The sequence below is a fragment of the Cavia porcellus genome, unplaced genomic scaffold (genome assembly GCF_034190915.1).
Source record: "Cavia porcellus strain 051 isolate PalLab524CR breed Dunkin Hartley unplaced genomic scaffold, mCavPor4.1 scaffold_6, whole genome shotgun sequence".
In the NCBI taxonomy this organism is placed as follows: domain Eukaryota; kingdom Metazoa; phylum Chordata; class Mammalia; order Rodentia; family Caviidae; genus Cavia; species Cavia porcellus.
Window position 1 is genome coordinate 28075063 of NW_026947489.1, and position 15345 is coordinate 28090407.

A 15345-nucleotide genomic window follows, 5' to 3' on the forward strand; every position below is an offset into this window, starting at 1 on the left:
CTCAAGAAAACATGTTATTTGCCGAAAGTCACAAACTGCAGTAGCTAGGCTCATATTTGAATCAAATTTTTTCTTTTTTAATTTTTTTTTTATCAAATTTTTTCTAAAGCTCTTGCCCCTTACATTAAATTTGGCTGTTTCACAGATAGGAATGGCTGTCACTACCTATGATGGGAGGCCCAGAAGGAGAGGCGAGAACAAAAAAGGTTCAGCAATGTTGTTGCAGCGGACTGATTAACCTCCAAGCTGACCTTGCTCTTGGATCCTGGCTCTGAGTAAAGCCTTACCCGCTGTGTCCGTTGTTCACTCTTGTGTTTAAATAAAGCTTGATTATTGAGAAGGCCTGGGGAAGAGCGGGACAGCGGCGCTGTGCGCCTGCGCGCTGGTGGCGACAGTGCGGGGTGGGGAGCTGGTCTGGAGTGGGCCGCGGGACCCTAAACTGAGGGGGGGCGTCTGGGACGCTGGGGACCTCCCTTGCCGGGCCCATGGCTGCTTGATGGAATGAGAAAGGTCGACTGTGAATGTGAGTCTTGGGGAGCCGACCTGCGCTGAGCCCGAGGGTCCTGGGGGTCTGCCCTTAAGGTGCGATGGATGGGGCTGCGGGACTTGGCTGGGTGGCTGCCCTGCAGGCTGCGGCTGCGGGATCACCCGGTCTCCCCCTCTTCTGGAGCCGGAGCGGGTTTACAGGCAGATGGTGTTCCTGGCTTCAGGGTAAAGGTTCTGGTGGGGGCGTTCCGACTCTGCTCCGAGCCTCGGAAGGAAACGTGGTCCAAAGCCTTGCTTGACCTTTAGGGGAGGCCGCTGCCTCCTGTCGGCCTGTGGTTGGGAAGGAGGCCCTAGACGCTGCTGCGTAAGGTTTAGGGGTCCTCGGGCAAGGGACACCTTTCAGCCTCTTGCGACAGCCTCTGTTGTTTTCCTTTGGTCGATCTTCCTTGTGGAAGGAGTTGTAGTAATAGCAAATAATAATTGGGTGCTTACTTTGTGTCTTTTTACTGTTTATTATAATCTCGGTGCATAATTATGGAGAGGAAATGCATTGCATCGCCCTTTCTTCGCACTCTGGTCCGTTCAGTCATCTTTAAGAGTAAAAAAAAAGTAAGGCATCTTCGTTGTGCAGTTTGAGGTTTATATAGCTTTTAACAATTTGGGACTGCCATCCTAGTTAAGAACTTTTCTTTTATTTTTTTTTTGAGACAGAGTTTTTACTGTACAGTTCAGGCTGGCCTTGCACTCACTTTGTAGCCTAGACTGGCCTAGAAGGCAAACCCATCCTTCTGTCTCAGCCTCCCAAGGGCTGGGATTACAGGCGTGTCCCACCACACTCTACTAAGGGCGTTTTTTTTGTTTGTTTGTTTGTTTTTTGTTATTTTTTAATCTAATAAATGTGCGCTTTAGCTACCATAATGATTTATACTGAGTTGATTCAAACCACACATCACTTTTGAGTACTTTTCTGATTCCCATTAGAAATCATAAAATTCTACAACCGGGCATGATGATACATGCCTGTAATCTGAACACTCTGTAAGCAGAAGGATTGCTGCGAATTCAAGGCCAGACTGTATTGCATAGTGAGACCCAGTCTCAAAAAACAAAAACAAATCATAAAATTTGCTATAAGTTCTGTTCTCAAGTTCTGGAGTTAGCTCTGGACTAGAAAATGGTAGGCTCCTCCTCCCTGCTGAGGATTGAACCCCAGGGCCTTCATAATGAGCTATATCCTCAGCCTTTTTTTTTTTTTTTTAAAACAGTTTTATTGAGTTACTTTACCAGTTACTTTTATTACTTTACCAGAATTTGGGACCCTCTTGCCTCAGACTCCCAAGAATGCTGGGATTACAGTGTGCATCAATATGCCCAGTGAATAGAAGCCTTTACTTAGAGTGATCTACTTGATTATTTTTTGTGAGTCTGCAGATAAATCCTAGAGTCTTGCTCAGGTGAGGCAGATGATCTACCCCTGGGCAATGAATTTTTGTTCTTCTTTTTTGTTTTATTTATTTATTTGAGACAGACACTCGCTCGCTGTGTAGTTCAGGCTGGCCCCAAATTTACTATGTAGGCCAGGCTGACTTGAAACTCATGGAGATCCTCCTGCCTCAGCCTCCCCACCACTAGGATTATAGGCATGCACTACTAGGCCTGGCCTATTGATGGTTTTTAAAGAGATTTTTTCATAATGACCTGCAAGGAGGTAGAGGATGTGCAAGAATTTGCTCTGGCTAGTTCACAGTCAATTCCTTTGATTAAAGGGGCAACATTTGAAAAGAAAAAACTGTTTTGATTATTATACATGTAAATTAGAGCAGATCTAGTTTAAAAATTTTTTTTAGGGGCTGGGGATTTAGCTCAGTGGCATAAGCGCCTGCCTTGCAAGCAGGCAGTCGTGAGTTCGATCCCTGGTACCAATAAAAGTGAAAAAGACAAAAAAAAAAAAAATACAAGTAGTTTCTATTATACAAGAAAAGCAAGGAACAATGACAGGTATTCATTGTCATTGTATTCATTGCCAGGTATGGCTCAGTGATAATTGTTTTCTCTTGAGACGGGGTCTTACTATGTAGTCCAGATTGGCCTCAAACTCATGGCAGTCCTGCCTCAGCCGCTCAGTGCTGGATCACAGGCATGTGCCATCACGCCTGGTAGTTCAGTGAGAATTATTTGTACTGTATGTTTTGTAATTGGAGTCATTTAGTGAGAAGTTTAGGATTAATTTGAATATCCAATGAATAAGAGCACCTATACTGAGAAGTTACATCTGAGTACTCTGATTGCACATTATTAGGCATGCTGAAAGCTTAAAAGCAATTGCAATTTTTTTTTAAAACTCAAAAAAGACTACTAAGTATGAATTCCCAGGCATTGATCATTGATCAGTAGAGGGCTGGTTAAGTGTATTACACAGTTATGCAGTTGTTAGAATCAGGCAGATCTATATGTGCTAATATTGAATATATGCATATATGATGTATATGTGATATATGGCATATTAGGGCACAAAGTATCTGTGAAAGGTAGTCAGAATTAGGGGCTAGGGATTTAGCTCAGCGGCATAAGTGCCTGCCTTGAAAGCAGGCATTCGTGAGTTCGATCCCTGGTACCGATAAAAACGAAAAAGACAAAAAAAAAAAAAAAAAAAAAAAAAAGTAGTCAGAATCATAGAAATAAAAGAGAATGCTGGTTGCAGAGGCTGGAGAGGGGGATATAGGATAAGTTGAATTTATTTACTGGATCCAGTTTTAGTTTCTTTTTTTATTATTATTATTTTTTTTTTGTCTTTTTGTGGTTTTTATCGGTACCAGGGATCGAACTCACGACTGCCTGCTTGCAAGGCAGGCGCTTATGCTGCTGAGCTAAACCCCCAGCCCCTCCAGTTTTAGTTTCTATAAGATAAAAGTAGTTACGAAGATAGATGGTAGCATAGCATGTGAATCCATTTAATACCACTAGGCTACACTTTGACACAATAAAATATTTTTTAAAAAGAATATCTTTGGAAGAATACATAAGTGGCTGGAGATGGTAGTGCTTGGGAAATCAGTGGATGGATACCTTTCTCCGTAAGACTTTTTATTCTTTTTTTTTTTTTTTTGTCTTTTTCCTTTTTATCGGTACCAGGGATCGAACTCACGACTGCCTGCTTTCAAGGCAGGCGTTTATGCCGCTGAGCTAAACCCCTAGCCCCCAGACTTTTTATTCTTGAACCTTACTTTGTTTGCAGAAAAAAAAAACTTTATTACTTATTACTGTAAAACATGTAAAATAGTCAGAAAAGTAGATAAAGTAGTACATTGAACGCCTGTGAATCTATTACTCAGATTTTAAAATCTGAATATTTTTCTGAAATATATATTGCTTTTATTTTTGAGCTTCTAAATATCTTCATGTATAATCACAGTCCACCACAATAATTCCTTTATATTATCCAGTCCTTGTTAAATTGTTTCCAAACTGTCCTCCACTTTTTTTTCTTTTCTTTTTTTGGTACTGGGAATTGAATCTAGGGACTCTGTACCACAAAGCTGCATCCCCAGCCAACCCTTTTGTAAAATTTTAAGAGACGATTTCTGAGTAAGTTTCCCACTTGACATCTTTCTGTCTTAATCTCCCAAGCAGCTAGGACTATAGGGGGAGCCACAGTGCTGATATTTTTGATTCAGTTTGCAATAGAAAGCTATCTATTGCTTTTTTTCCTCTTTCTTTTCCAATTCTAGATATTGAACCTAGACTCTTCACACTGATTGATATCCCCAGCACTTAAGTTTAACTGTTTTGTTTGAGATAGAGTCTTGCTGAATTGCCAAAACTGAGCTCAAACTTGGGAACCTTCCATATCAGCCTCCTAAAATGCTACGGTTACAGGTGTGAGCCACCCCTGCCCAATTTGTATTTGGTTCTGTTGTTTTGTTTTGTTTCGCTTTTTTGGTACCAGAGATTAAATTCACAACCTCACGCTTGCCAATCAGGCACTTGTGCTACTGAGCTAAATCCCCAGCCCTTGTATTTGATTATTAATGTGTTTGAAGTTTCTTTTTTTTTAAATTTTTTTTATTTTTTTGTGAGGAGAACAACTAGAGTGTTTGAAGTTTCATCTATTTAAAATTTTTTTTTTGTTTTTTGAGACTGTCATAGCTCAGGTTAGGCTTGAACTCTGTGTAGTCCAGGCTGGACTTGAGCTTGAGGCAGTTCTCCTGCCTCAGCCTCCCAGAAGTTTCTTTTAATCTAGAACACTTGACTCTCTTTTTTTATCTTTTTGAAACAGGGTCTCGCTGTGTAGTTCAGGCTGGCCTTAAACTCACTTTGTAGACTAGGCTGGTCTCGAACTCGCAACAATCCTCCTGCTTCTGCCTCCTAAGTGTTGGGATTACAGGTGTGAGCCACCACACCTGGCCTGAGTCTCATTTTCTTTCCTCTCATTATTCGTTGAAGAGCCCCAGTCAGTTTTCTAGATTACCAATTGATCCTGGTGAAATCATGTAGATTGTTATTACAAACTGGAAGTGTAAGTGAAATGCTTGATTAGATTCAGGTAAATGGGGATAATGACTACACTTTGTATGGTAGTATGTTAGAGATACATTACAGAGACAGGATCATGGGTTTAGGTGGGGAGTCCAGCTTCTGTTGTTAGATTGCACATTTCTGTTTGAAACTGGCTGTAAACCCTTTATATCTTTAGGATTCAGAAACTACTGGGATTACCTATGCAAAATATAAATGATTATCTTTAAAATGACAAAGCTCTGTATAAGAAATTGCTAGGTTTTTTTTTTTTTTTTTTGGTCTTTTTCCTTTTTATCGGTACCGGGGATCGAACTCACGACTGCCTGCTTGCAAGGCAGGCGCTTATGCCGCTAACCCCAGCCCCAAGAAATTGCTAGTTTTAAAAAACTGAATCCATAACAATGGTTTCCCTTATGAAAGAGAAATTTGAAGTTAGGAGAGATTAAAATTTACTCAAAGTAGTAGACCTATGAAGCATTTTTGCCTGAATCCGAGGCCTGTGCTTTTTCCATCGTGCTTTGTAACTATAAACTGCTATATGAATGCTGTTTGTACTTTCTTTGTAGTATCTAGTAAGATATTTTTGAATGTTGGTTGCCTAGATCTGTGTAGTGTGGTATCTGTAGCTACCATTTTGGGCTTGGAATGTGGGTTAGTGGCACAGTGCCTGCCTGTAATCAACCATTCTAAAAGTTCAAAATATGTGAAAGCCATTCCTTTTGATTTTTGGAGTCTCAAAAAAGTCTTAGTCCTTAGGTACAAAATTTTTTTAAAAAATATTTAAAAAACAGATGTAGTTTTGTTTTGGTGGTAGTTTTTTTTTTTTTTTTTTTTTGTCGTTTTACTTTTTATCGGTACCGGGGATCGAACTCATGACTGCCTGCTTTACAAGGCAGGCGCTTATGCTGCTGAGCTAAATCCCCAGCCCCCTTGGTGGTAGTTTTTAAAGATAATAATATGAATTGCTTAAATCTTAGAAAGTACACAAGATGGGGGCTGGGGATTTAGCTCAGTGGCATAAGCGCCTGCCTTGCAAGCAGGCAGTCGTGAGTTCGATCCCTGGTACCGATAAAAACGAAAAAGCCAAAAAAAAAAAAAAAAAAAAAAAAAAAAGAAAGTACACAAGACTCTTTGATGAAAAGTAAATCTGTTCCTGTCCTCAGGCCCTGAGTTCTTTTACTGAAGTCAGTGACTGTTACATTTTCTTGGGTATCACTGTAGAAATACTCTATATGTGTGTATATCTTCAAGGTAAATTCTAGCAATTGTATGTGTAAGCATCATTGCAGTGTAACCTAAAAACTGTGGAAGGTTATATTCCAGTTTTTATTATGTTTCTATTCCAAACATCTTAATTGTATTCACTTATTCAACAAATGTTGAATAGTTTACACTAGGTGACATGCTAAAAAGTGAGAATAAAATGTTGAACAAGAAGGTGTTTTGAGGCTGGCGTGGTGGTGGTGCAGCCTGTGATCGCAGTACTTTGGGAAGCTGAGGTACAAATTGAGTCCAGGTGCTGGGAATGTAGCTCAGTGGCACAGTGCCTGTCTGGCAAGCACAAGGTCCTGAGTTCGATTTCAGATACCTAAAAACAAAACAAAAGTTTAAAAAATAGAAAAATATGAAAAAAGTTTGAGTCCAACTCTAGCAACTTGATGAGACCTGATCTTAAACTCTCAGAAAGGTAAAAATAAAAAAAAAGACTGGTCATACAGCTCACTCCCAATACTAGAAAAAAGAATGGAGATGGGAAAGGAATATATGAGGTGTTGATATTATTTAAGGTTGATTTTTTTTAACCTAGTTTATTAGAAAGTTTTGTGTATGTTTGTATTACATGATGATTCCATTCATCATGGGGAGTTGGTACATGTACATAATACATTTTAATTCTTTTTACATCTCTTTCCCCTCCCTATTCTCTCTCTCCTTCCCTCCTAGAATGTTTAAAATAAGGATAAATGGTTCTTTTTTTTTTTTTTTGAGACAGGGTGACCTTAAACTCACTATGTAGTCCAGGCTGGCCTCAAACCCAAATTGATGGTGATCCTCCTGTGTCAGCCTCCCAAATGCTGGGATTACATGTATATGCATGTGCCACCATGCCTGGCAGCATCCTATTTAATTTTATTAAAACAACTTTAGCTGAATGTAGTAGTTGAGGCTGGTCTTGAACTGACTAAATAGCTAAAGCTAGCCTTTAATTTGGGGTGATCCTCCTCTCTCAGCCTCCCAAGTGCTAGGATTACAGATGTGTGCCACTTTACCTGGCTAGAGTATTTTTACTATGTATCCAGCTTTCTTTCCTTGTTTCATGCTGAATTCAGAGCCTTGTGCATGCTAAGCGTACACTGTACTGTTAAGCAGCACTCCCAGCCCTTACCACTTTCTTTATTTAATAGAAATTGACGACTTTGGTTTTGTTAAATCGAAATACAGTTTGTACTAGGTGTGGTTGTCTATTTTAATGCCTGTTACTCAGGAGGCTGAGACAGGAGGATCAGAAGTTTGAGGCCAGCCTGGGCAACATAGCTGAGACTCTTAAAATTTCAAAAGGGGTGAGGATCCATTTCAGTGGTGCAGTGCTTGGCTAGCACATCAAGGCCCAGATAGAAAAATAAAAAGAAACAAAAGGAAAAAAATATAAACTATGTTTCTTTTCTTTTTCTGCTTTATGCTTTTAGTGCTTAGTTCTCAACTGAGTAAAAGTATAAAAATTCTGCAATAACTGTTTCTTGTGCCAGAAAGTCACACTTTTTTCACTGAATTTATTGATTCTGATTTTTTGGTTTTTTTGGTACAAGGGATTGAAGTCAGAATCTCACACTTACCAGACAGGTACTATGTCACCGAGCTATATCCCTGGCCCTGATTATAAGCTTTTTGTTTTTATTTTGCTTTTGTCAACACCTTGAAATAGAATATAAATTACTGGACATGCCTTATCAGCCCTGGCCAAATAGTACTAAGTACTCAATAATTATTTATTGGATGAAATAGCAAAATATCACATGTAAGTAGTAAACTTGAAGTAAATGCTAAGATATGATAGCTAGGTGGGGTGGTGCGTGCCTGTAATCCTAGCACTTAGAAGGCTGAGGCAGGAGGTTCATTGTGAGTTCAAGACCAGCCAGGTCTATAAAGTGAGCTCAAGGCCATCCTGAACTGCATAGCAAGACCTTGTCTCAGAAAGACCAAAAAAAAAAGTAATGAGAATTAAAAGAATAAATGTGGTACAATACTTGGCAGCAGGGGGATTTATGTTAATTTTGAATATGATTTAGGAAATGATTAATAATACTGCAATCATAAATAATACTGTACATATCCATTAGGTGTATTTCTTTGTTTCCACAGTGAATTGATATTCAGCTTTTCAAATGTACAGATTTTTACCCTATATAATCTATTTTTGGTGTTGGTTATTTTATGCACACAGTAATGTTATGAAGTGGGCTGCAGTAGCAAGCAAGCTGCTGAACCACTAGAAACTTGGAGAGCCTTAGACCATCCTGATTGATCCTTTGCCATATTGTCTAGGGGTTACAGCTTGGCTGGTCCATGACCTCATTCTCTCCTGATTTTCAGTCTAAGAAATGAACTCCGTGTAAGGAAGTGGATATATTTGGTATAGTTTAGTGTTGTTTAGAGGGAAAAAGAGTGCTTCTTGGAGAGTGGATTTTAAATTTTTTTTCTTTTTTAATCTTATGTAGAGCATAAGACTGAAGAGGAAAGTATGTAAGTGCAGGAGAGTTGATTGTACAGTAGAAAACCTTCATGTCTTACCCTAAGCCTCAGTATGAGTTCCTTCTATGTCACAGTTAGTAATCCTGGATAATTCCATTTGGGATAATTTGACAAATACTTAGGATTGCCAACAATGTGGCAGCCACTGTCCAAAGTATTACAACTATACTAGTGATCAAAATAGATAATGTGCCTGTTCTCATGGAAGTTAAGTTTCAGTTGCAGCAGACAGAGAATAACATACATGATGTCAGAGCTGTTTGTTTAGGACTGGGGGTGCAGCTCAGTAGCGTAGTGTGTGTCTGGCACACATGAGGCCCTGGGTTGAATCCCCAACACCACTACAAAAAAGAAAAAAAGTTACTTGTTTCAGATATTTCTTGCTGCATTACAAGCTACCCCCAAATTGACGAATGGGTAAGGAAAATGTATTTATATATAATGGAGCACTACTCTGATATAAAGAAGCAGAAACTTGAGTGAGTTGTGGGCAAATGGATATACCTTGAGGTCACAATGTTACATGAAATAAATCAAGTACACAAGCTTCAATGTCAATTGGTTTTTCTTATAATGGGAAACCCAAAATATAAAGAACATAATAAAAGATAGATAATAGATCTTTTTTTTTTTTTTTTAAATTTTTTTTGATAATTTTTTATTTTTTTTTTTTTGGTCTTTTTCCTTTTTACCGGTACCAGGGATCGAACTCACGACTGCCTGCTTTCAAGGCAGGCGCTTATGCCGCTGAGCTAAACCCCCAGCCCCAATAATAGATCTTTTGTGAAAGGAAAGGGGACCACGAGTGGAGGGAGAGGGGAAATGAGAGGGAAAGGGGGTGAAAAAAGACTGAGATGTATTATGTATATGTATCAGCTCTTCACAATGAATGTGATTGTTATATACCAGTAAATGATAAAAATTGAACAAAAAAAGTTAAAACTGAGCCATGTGCTCACACTGTTTCTGTGTGAATATCTAGCTCTCCATGACTGCTCAATGCCCAGTGCCTACCAGCTAGAGCCTTTGCACCCCTTCCCAAATTTCAAAATTCCAAACTGACACTGGATGGGTCAGAAACTGACATGCAGCCCAATAAACCCTCTTTTAAAGAGGAATAAATAGGGGACTTTGGGGAGAACATAGCAGATAGAAAACAGCAGCTACGAAGGCTCTCTGAGATAGCCAGCTTAGATTCCAGGAATAGTGCAGTGTGAGGAGTCTTAAGTAGGGGGAGATATACACTGTCGACCCAGGAACGAACTAAGCTGAGAAAAACCAACTGGAAATGCAGTCCTGGTGCTATGACTGGAACAGCTAAAGTCTCAGGGCTGAAGCTGGAACCCACGCCTCTGAAAACCGCAGCTTGAATTTCCTGTTGCTGCTGCTGCTGCATCTGAATTGGCACAGCAAGGATATAGATATGAAAGCTCTAAAAGTGGGAATCAGCGAACTGAATTGAGAGCAGAGCTGGCAGGGAGCCCTGCATTGACCTGCGGTGAGTGAGAGGGACGGGGACCCTTCCACAGGCTAGGAGGCTTCAATAGAGGAGATTCTGGGACCGGGCAGACCACCCGGAACAGGACACTGCAGTAACTTCAGTCACATATTCCCCTCTCAAGTGGGACTGGTGGGGAGTGCTTGACCTGGGTGACGCCGCGGACTAAGACCCAGTAGGCTAGCCCAAACCAGGTCCCTGGGCCTGGCAGTGCACCTAATGCAGTGAAACCTTCAGCAGGTTGACTGACCTGGAGGGGTGGGCCCAACATACATCTCAGGTCTGTATCGCCCCTAGTACACTGCAGTGGGCAGGAATACCTAGCCGGCGCGATTCAAACACACTATAACCGACAAAGAAATAAACTGGGCCTCCTATATAGGCTTGTATGGAAGGAACAAAAAGTATGGGAAGAGGGAGCAACAAGAAAGGGTCCTCAGTCCCCAATCCTGAGAACACTGATCCAGGAAAGGTAAATGCAAAGGAGAATGAGGACAGAAAACATGCAATATCAGGCACGGCACCAATAGAGATAAAGCGATTATCACCGGAGCCTCATAGACGAGTTCAAAAGTGAAGTATTTAAGCAAGTAAAGCAAGATATAAGTAGAATAGTTAGAGAAATGCTAAGCACCTCCCAAGAAAAAACAGATGGTGGAATGGAAGAACAGAAAAAAGGGGAGAATTGTTTGATGAAGACAATAGAGAAAACGTAGAATACATGAAGCAGGTTCAAAGAGATTACCAGCAAACTAAAAACTCTATTGAAAGCTGGCATAACAACTTGAAAGAAATTAAGGATAGATTATCTGAACTGGAGGACAGATTTGTAATGTGGGAGCATGAAAGGAAAAACTTCTTAAAAATAATAAGGAAACAAGCAGTAACAATACAAAGGCTATAAGATGATAAGAGGATCTATAACTTAAGAATTAAGAATGTAAAGGAAGAAGCAGGGATACAAACAAATGAAGTACAAAGGTTATTCACAGAAAGAATCCAGGAGAACTTCCATAAGTTAAGAAAAGGTAAAGATGTATGAAGCATACAGGACCCCAGCCACCTACAACCCAAACAGAACTACACCCAGGCATATAATAATCAAATTCCAGAAATCCAATATGAGAACAAAATACTAAAAGCTGTCAGAGACAAGAAACAGATCACTTACAAGGGAACACCCATCATAATTACAGCAGACTTCTTGGCACAAACCATCAAATCACGAAGAGCGTGGGGTGAAATAATTCAAGCTTTGAAAGACAGTAACTTCCAGCCAAGATTGATATATCCTGCACAACTGTCCCTAGAAATTAATTGAGAAACAAGGTGCTTCTAGGATAAAGAGGAACTAGGGGAATTTGCGAGCACCAATTCAACTCTACAGAGAATACTGCAGGACATTCTAAAAGAAAAATAACAAGATTTCAAAAACAGTGGCAGAGAGGCCACAATGAATGGAGCAGAAAGTGAAATGAAGAATACAAACTGACAACTAATGACAGAAAAAGAGCTCAACAGAAATGAGGCAGAGAAGGTTGGATGGTATGAACAGTTGTTTTGAAAAAAACAAGACATCATAATAGCTAGTGCTGATTTAATACCATCTTGTTTTGAAGTCCCATCAAGCTTTTGTTCTTCTGTCTCCATCGGTCTTAATAGGTTGTATCTTATTGGATTTTATTATATGTGATAATATAACCAAAAACTTTTATAGACAAGGAGATTATACAGAAACCATCATTCATTTTCTGTTAGTTGGTTCTAAATACCCTATAATACTGTCGTTCTCTTGAATGGTTTTACATTGTCTTGATATGTTTGATGCTATAGTATACAAAGTTATACTCAAAGATTTCAAGGGCTGGGGATCTAGCTCAGTGGCATAGCGCCTGCCTTGCAAGCAAGCAGTCATGAGTTCGATCCCTGGTATGGATGAAAAGGAAAAAGACAAAAAAAAAAAAAAAAAGAAAAAGAAAAAGAAACTGTTCTTAGGGCTGGGGATTTAGTTCAGCGGTGGTAAAAAGGAAAAAGACAAAAAAAAAAAAAAAACAGAAAAAAAGATTTCAAGGAAAGAGACACTATAGTAACTACTTTTATGTCGGGATATCTTGTGGTGAAACACTATTTTGCTTAAATGGTTATGTTCTGACCTGTGCTGTTTTGTTGTTATGTCCTCTTTTATCTCAATGTCATTTTTTTATTATTTTTTTTTGTTTTTATCTTTTTAATTAAGAGAAAAAATAGATGAAAGATGGCAGGATATATTATAGTAACCCACTTTGATTTCCTATTGACTTGATTTGAAACCCTGTGTTCTCACCATCTTGTTTTGACTGATTTTCCTCTATCCTGTTTTGCTTGATGGTGCCAAGTTTGAGAGTACAGGCAACAACTGTGAAGACAATAAGATTCACTATGATGCCCATTTTGGTTGACTATTGTCTTTTGGAGTCCTGTAATGTCTCCAATGTTTTGGTTTCATTGGGTTTGTTCTTTACTGTTTTGTTCAATTTTGTTGTAACTGATGATATAGGCAATTCTTTTTAAGATAGCAAGAGGCATTATGGTAACCATTGTTGATCACCTTGTATTCTGTTTTTACATTATGTACTATGTCCATCCTTTTGATTTGACTGGCTCTGTCTTGTTATGTCACATTTGGTTTTATTCTTTTCAAAAGACAAAGTAATCAGAACTGTGGGAGTAATAAAACCCAAAATGTGTAATTGTCATTGTAAAAAAGAGGAAAAGAAGGTGCTCTAAAGGATATAACTGCATGTATATTTAGGTGTGTAAGATAGATAACCATATTACTGAGTTTTTGTTGGATCATTGAACAGAACTGTTTGCAGTCTCACTGTTTAAATGTCCACTTTGTATGTTTTAATTTTGTAACTTGAACAACTATGTCTCTCTCTCTCTTTTTTTTTATCGGTACCAGGGATTGAACTCACGACCACCTGCTTGCAAGGCAAGTGCTTATGCCGCTGAGCTAAATCCCCAGCCCCTTGAACAACTATTTCTAAGATGGCAGTATGTAATCTATTAACTGGTGATTTCCTACTGTTTTTTTTGAAATTCTGTATAACTTGTACCCTTTTTCTGTTTTTTTTTTCTTTTTCTCCTTAAATAAAATTAAAAAAAAAAGTTAAAACAACAATTTGCAAATAAGAGGATTTAAACCTAGGCATAGTTTAGGTACTTTTCCCCACATGGCACCATCTTATAAAACAGAACTATTTTATCATTTCTGTCAATTCTGTGGTTGCAAAAGGCTTTTTGGATGACTCATCTGTTGATGTTCCTTAGAGTTGGTCATTGGTCGATGGATCTGGAGTTCCCCAAGATGGCCCAGTCATGTGCTGTCAGCTGGCCCTAACTGTGGTGTGGTGCTCTGCTGGGCCTGGTTCTTTTTCACAGAGCCTGTGCTTGTGTGTGGTTGGGCTTCTCACAACACAGTGCCCAGGTTCCAAGGGAGAGTGCAACAAGGAGGCTAAGGGAGAAGCTGTGGATTTTTGAAAACATAGGCTCCAAAGTTACAGGATGTCGTTTTTACTGTATTTTGTTGGTCAAAATAGTTCACAAAGCAGGGAAACAGTACCTTTGGTGGCAAGATTACACTGCAAGAGCACATGGGATAGGAGATACTGCTCTGCATCTGTGGAAATGCAGTCAATTCAGTGAAATAATTAAGTTAATGGGGAGATAGAGGAATCGGGGAGGAGGGACAAAATGTGCAGTACAGAGATTGTTATGGTTTGTATCTAAATGTCCCCTCAAAGCCTCATGCAGTTTTAGATGGGCCTTTTTCAGAGGTGACTGAATCCAGAGTGTGTGATTAATTGGTGGTACGATGCTGGGATTAAGGGTGCTGGAACGGTGGGTGATTGCTGGATCTCTTCACTGATTGGATTGGCACTGTCCTAATCCCAGCAGCCTGGATAGAGTATAAAAAGGGCAGAAAGACTCTTAAGGGTGGGTTGTTGATTTTTGCCATCTTCTGCCATGAACTGTTGTCCTTTCTGCCTTGAAGCCTGCCAATTATGGACTGAAATCTCTACAATGAGAAAAAATTAACAAAGTAATGAGAGAAAATTAACAAAGACAGGGAATCCTAAAGCGGCAGTATTTAAGATACCAGATGGAAATTAGTGTAAACCATGAGTATCAAAGGACACTGTTAGGAAGAACACTCCAGGCGGAGCTCGTATACAGGACACAACAGCGGGTCCAAGGTGGGAGAATCTGCCAATTGGAAGGGGAGGATGACAGATGTGTATGTGACTGGATAGGATGATAAACCAGAGAGTGATAGGCACAGTCTGAGAGGAGATAAAAAATAGATTGGTAGCTTTGGCAAGCTCAGAATTTTCTGAGTAAGATGGGGAGCCCTGGAGGGTTCTGAGTAGTGAGATTACATAATTTAAACTTAAATTTTATGAAGTCTTCTCTTGTGAGAATCCTTGGCTACTATTTTGAGAGTAGATTACAAGAGGACAAGAATAGAGGTAGGGAGTCAAGTTAGTAGGCTAAGCCATGTGAGAGATGAGAGATGAGATAAGTAATGAGGAGGGTTAGAAGCTGTATATATTGCAAGATAAGATGGGTAGGATTTGTGGTTGAGGGTAAATATAGGGTTCAAAAGGGGGATCAAAGATGAACCTCAAAGCTTTTGCCCTGGGCACCTGGAAAGTTGAAATCAATGTATACTGAGCTAGGAATAGTTGGGAGGGCAGATTGGAAGTGAGGAATATGCAGGATTTATAATTTTGTCTATATTGAGGTGAATTAAAGATGATACCTGGGGAAAAGTTACTAAGTGTTACTTCTTCATTGCAGGTGTGACGTTGGGTGCTTCAGATCTGGTCACTATGGTACGAGAACGAAAATGCATATTGTGCAACATTGCATACAGCTCAAAAAAGGTAATAATGGAAGGAGAATCTGAGGCTTTATGACTGAACTTATTTTTAGAGGTATCTTATTAATAAATGGGTAAAAGCTCTTACAGTGATGTCTTATTTGTGTTTTTCTCCTAATCCGTAGTCTCATTTCACTGGTACTTTCCATTATTGCTTCATAAAGCCTGA

The 15345-nt window shown here is 39.4% G+C and overlaps 1 protein-coding gene across 8 annotated transcripts in view; it reads left to right on the forward strand.

The window, feature by feature from the left end:
- Positions 1–366: 366 nt before the first annotated feature.
- Positions 367–15345, forward strand: part of Znf106 (zinc finger protein 106) — an 80176-nt gene continuing 65197 nt past the window's right edge. For 4 of the 8 annotated variants that reach the window (XM_013158758.2, XM_013158759.3, XM_063250189.1 and 1 more), the window contains exons 1-2: positions 13197–13226; positions 15095–15180. In XM_013158758.2, the coding sequence (XP_013014212.2) occupies positions 15127–15180 (54 nt within the window). In that variant the 5' untranslated portion in view covers positions 13197–13226; positions 15095–15126. Of the gene's footprint in view, positions 524–13196; positions 13227–15094; positions 15181–15345 lie in introns of those variants that run through there. The other 4 variants (XM_013158760.2, XM_063250191.1, XM_063250192.1 and 1 more) reach the window with 3 other exon arrangements.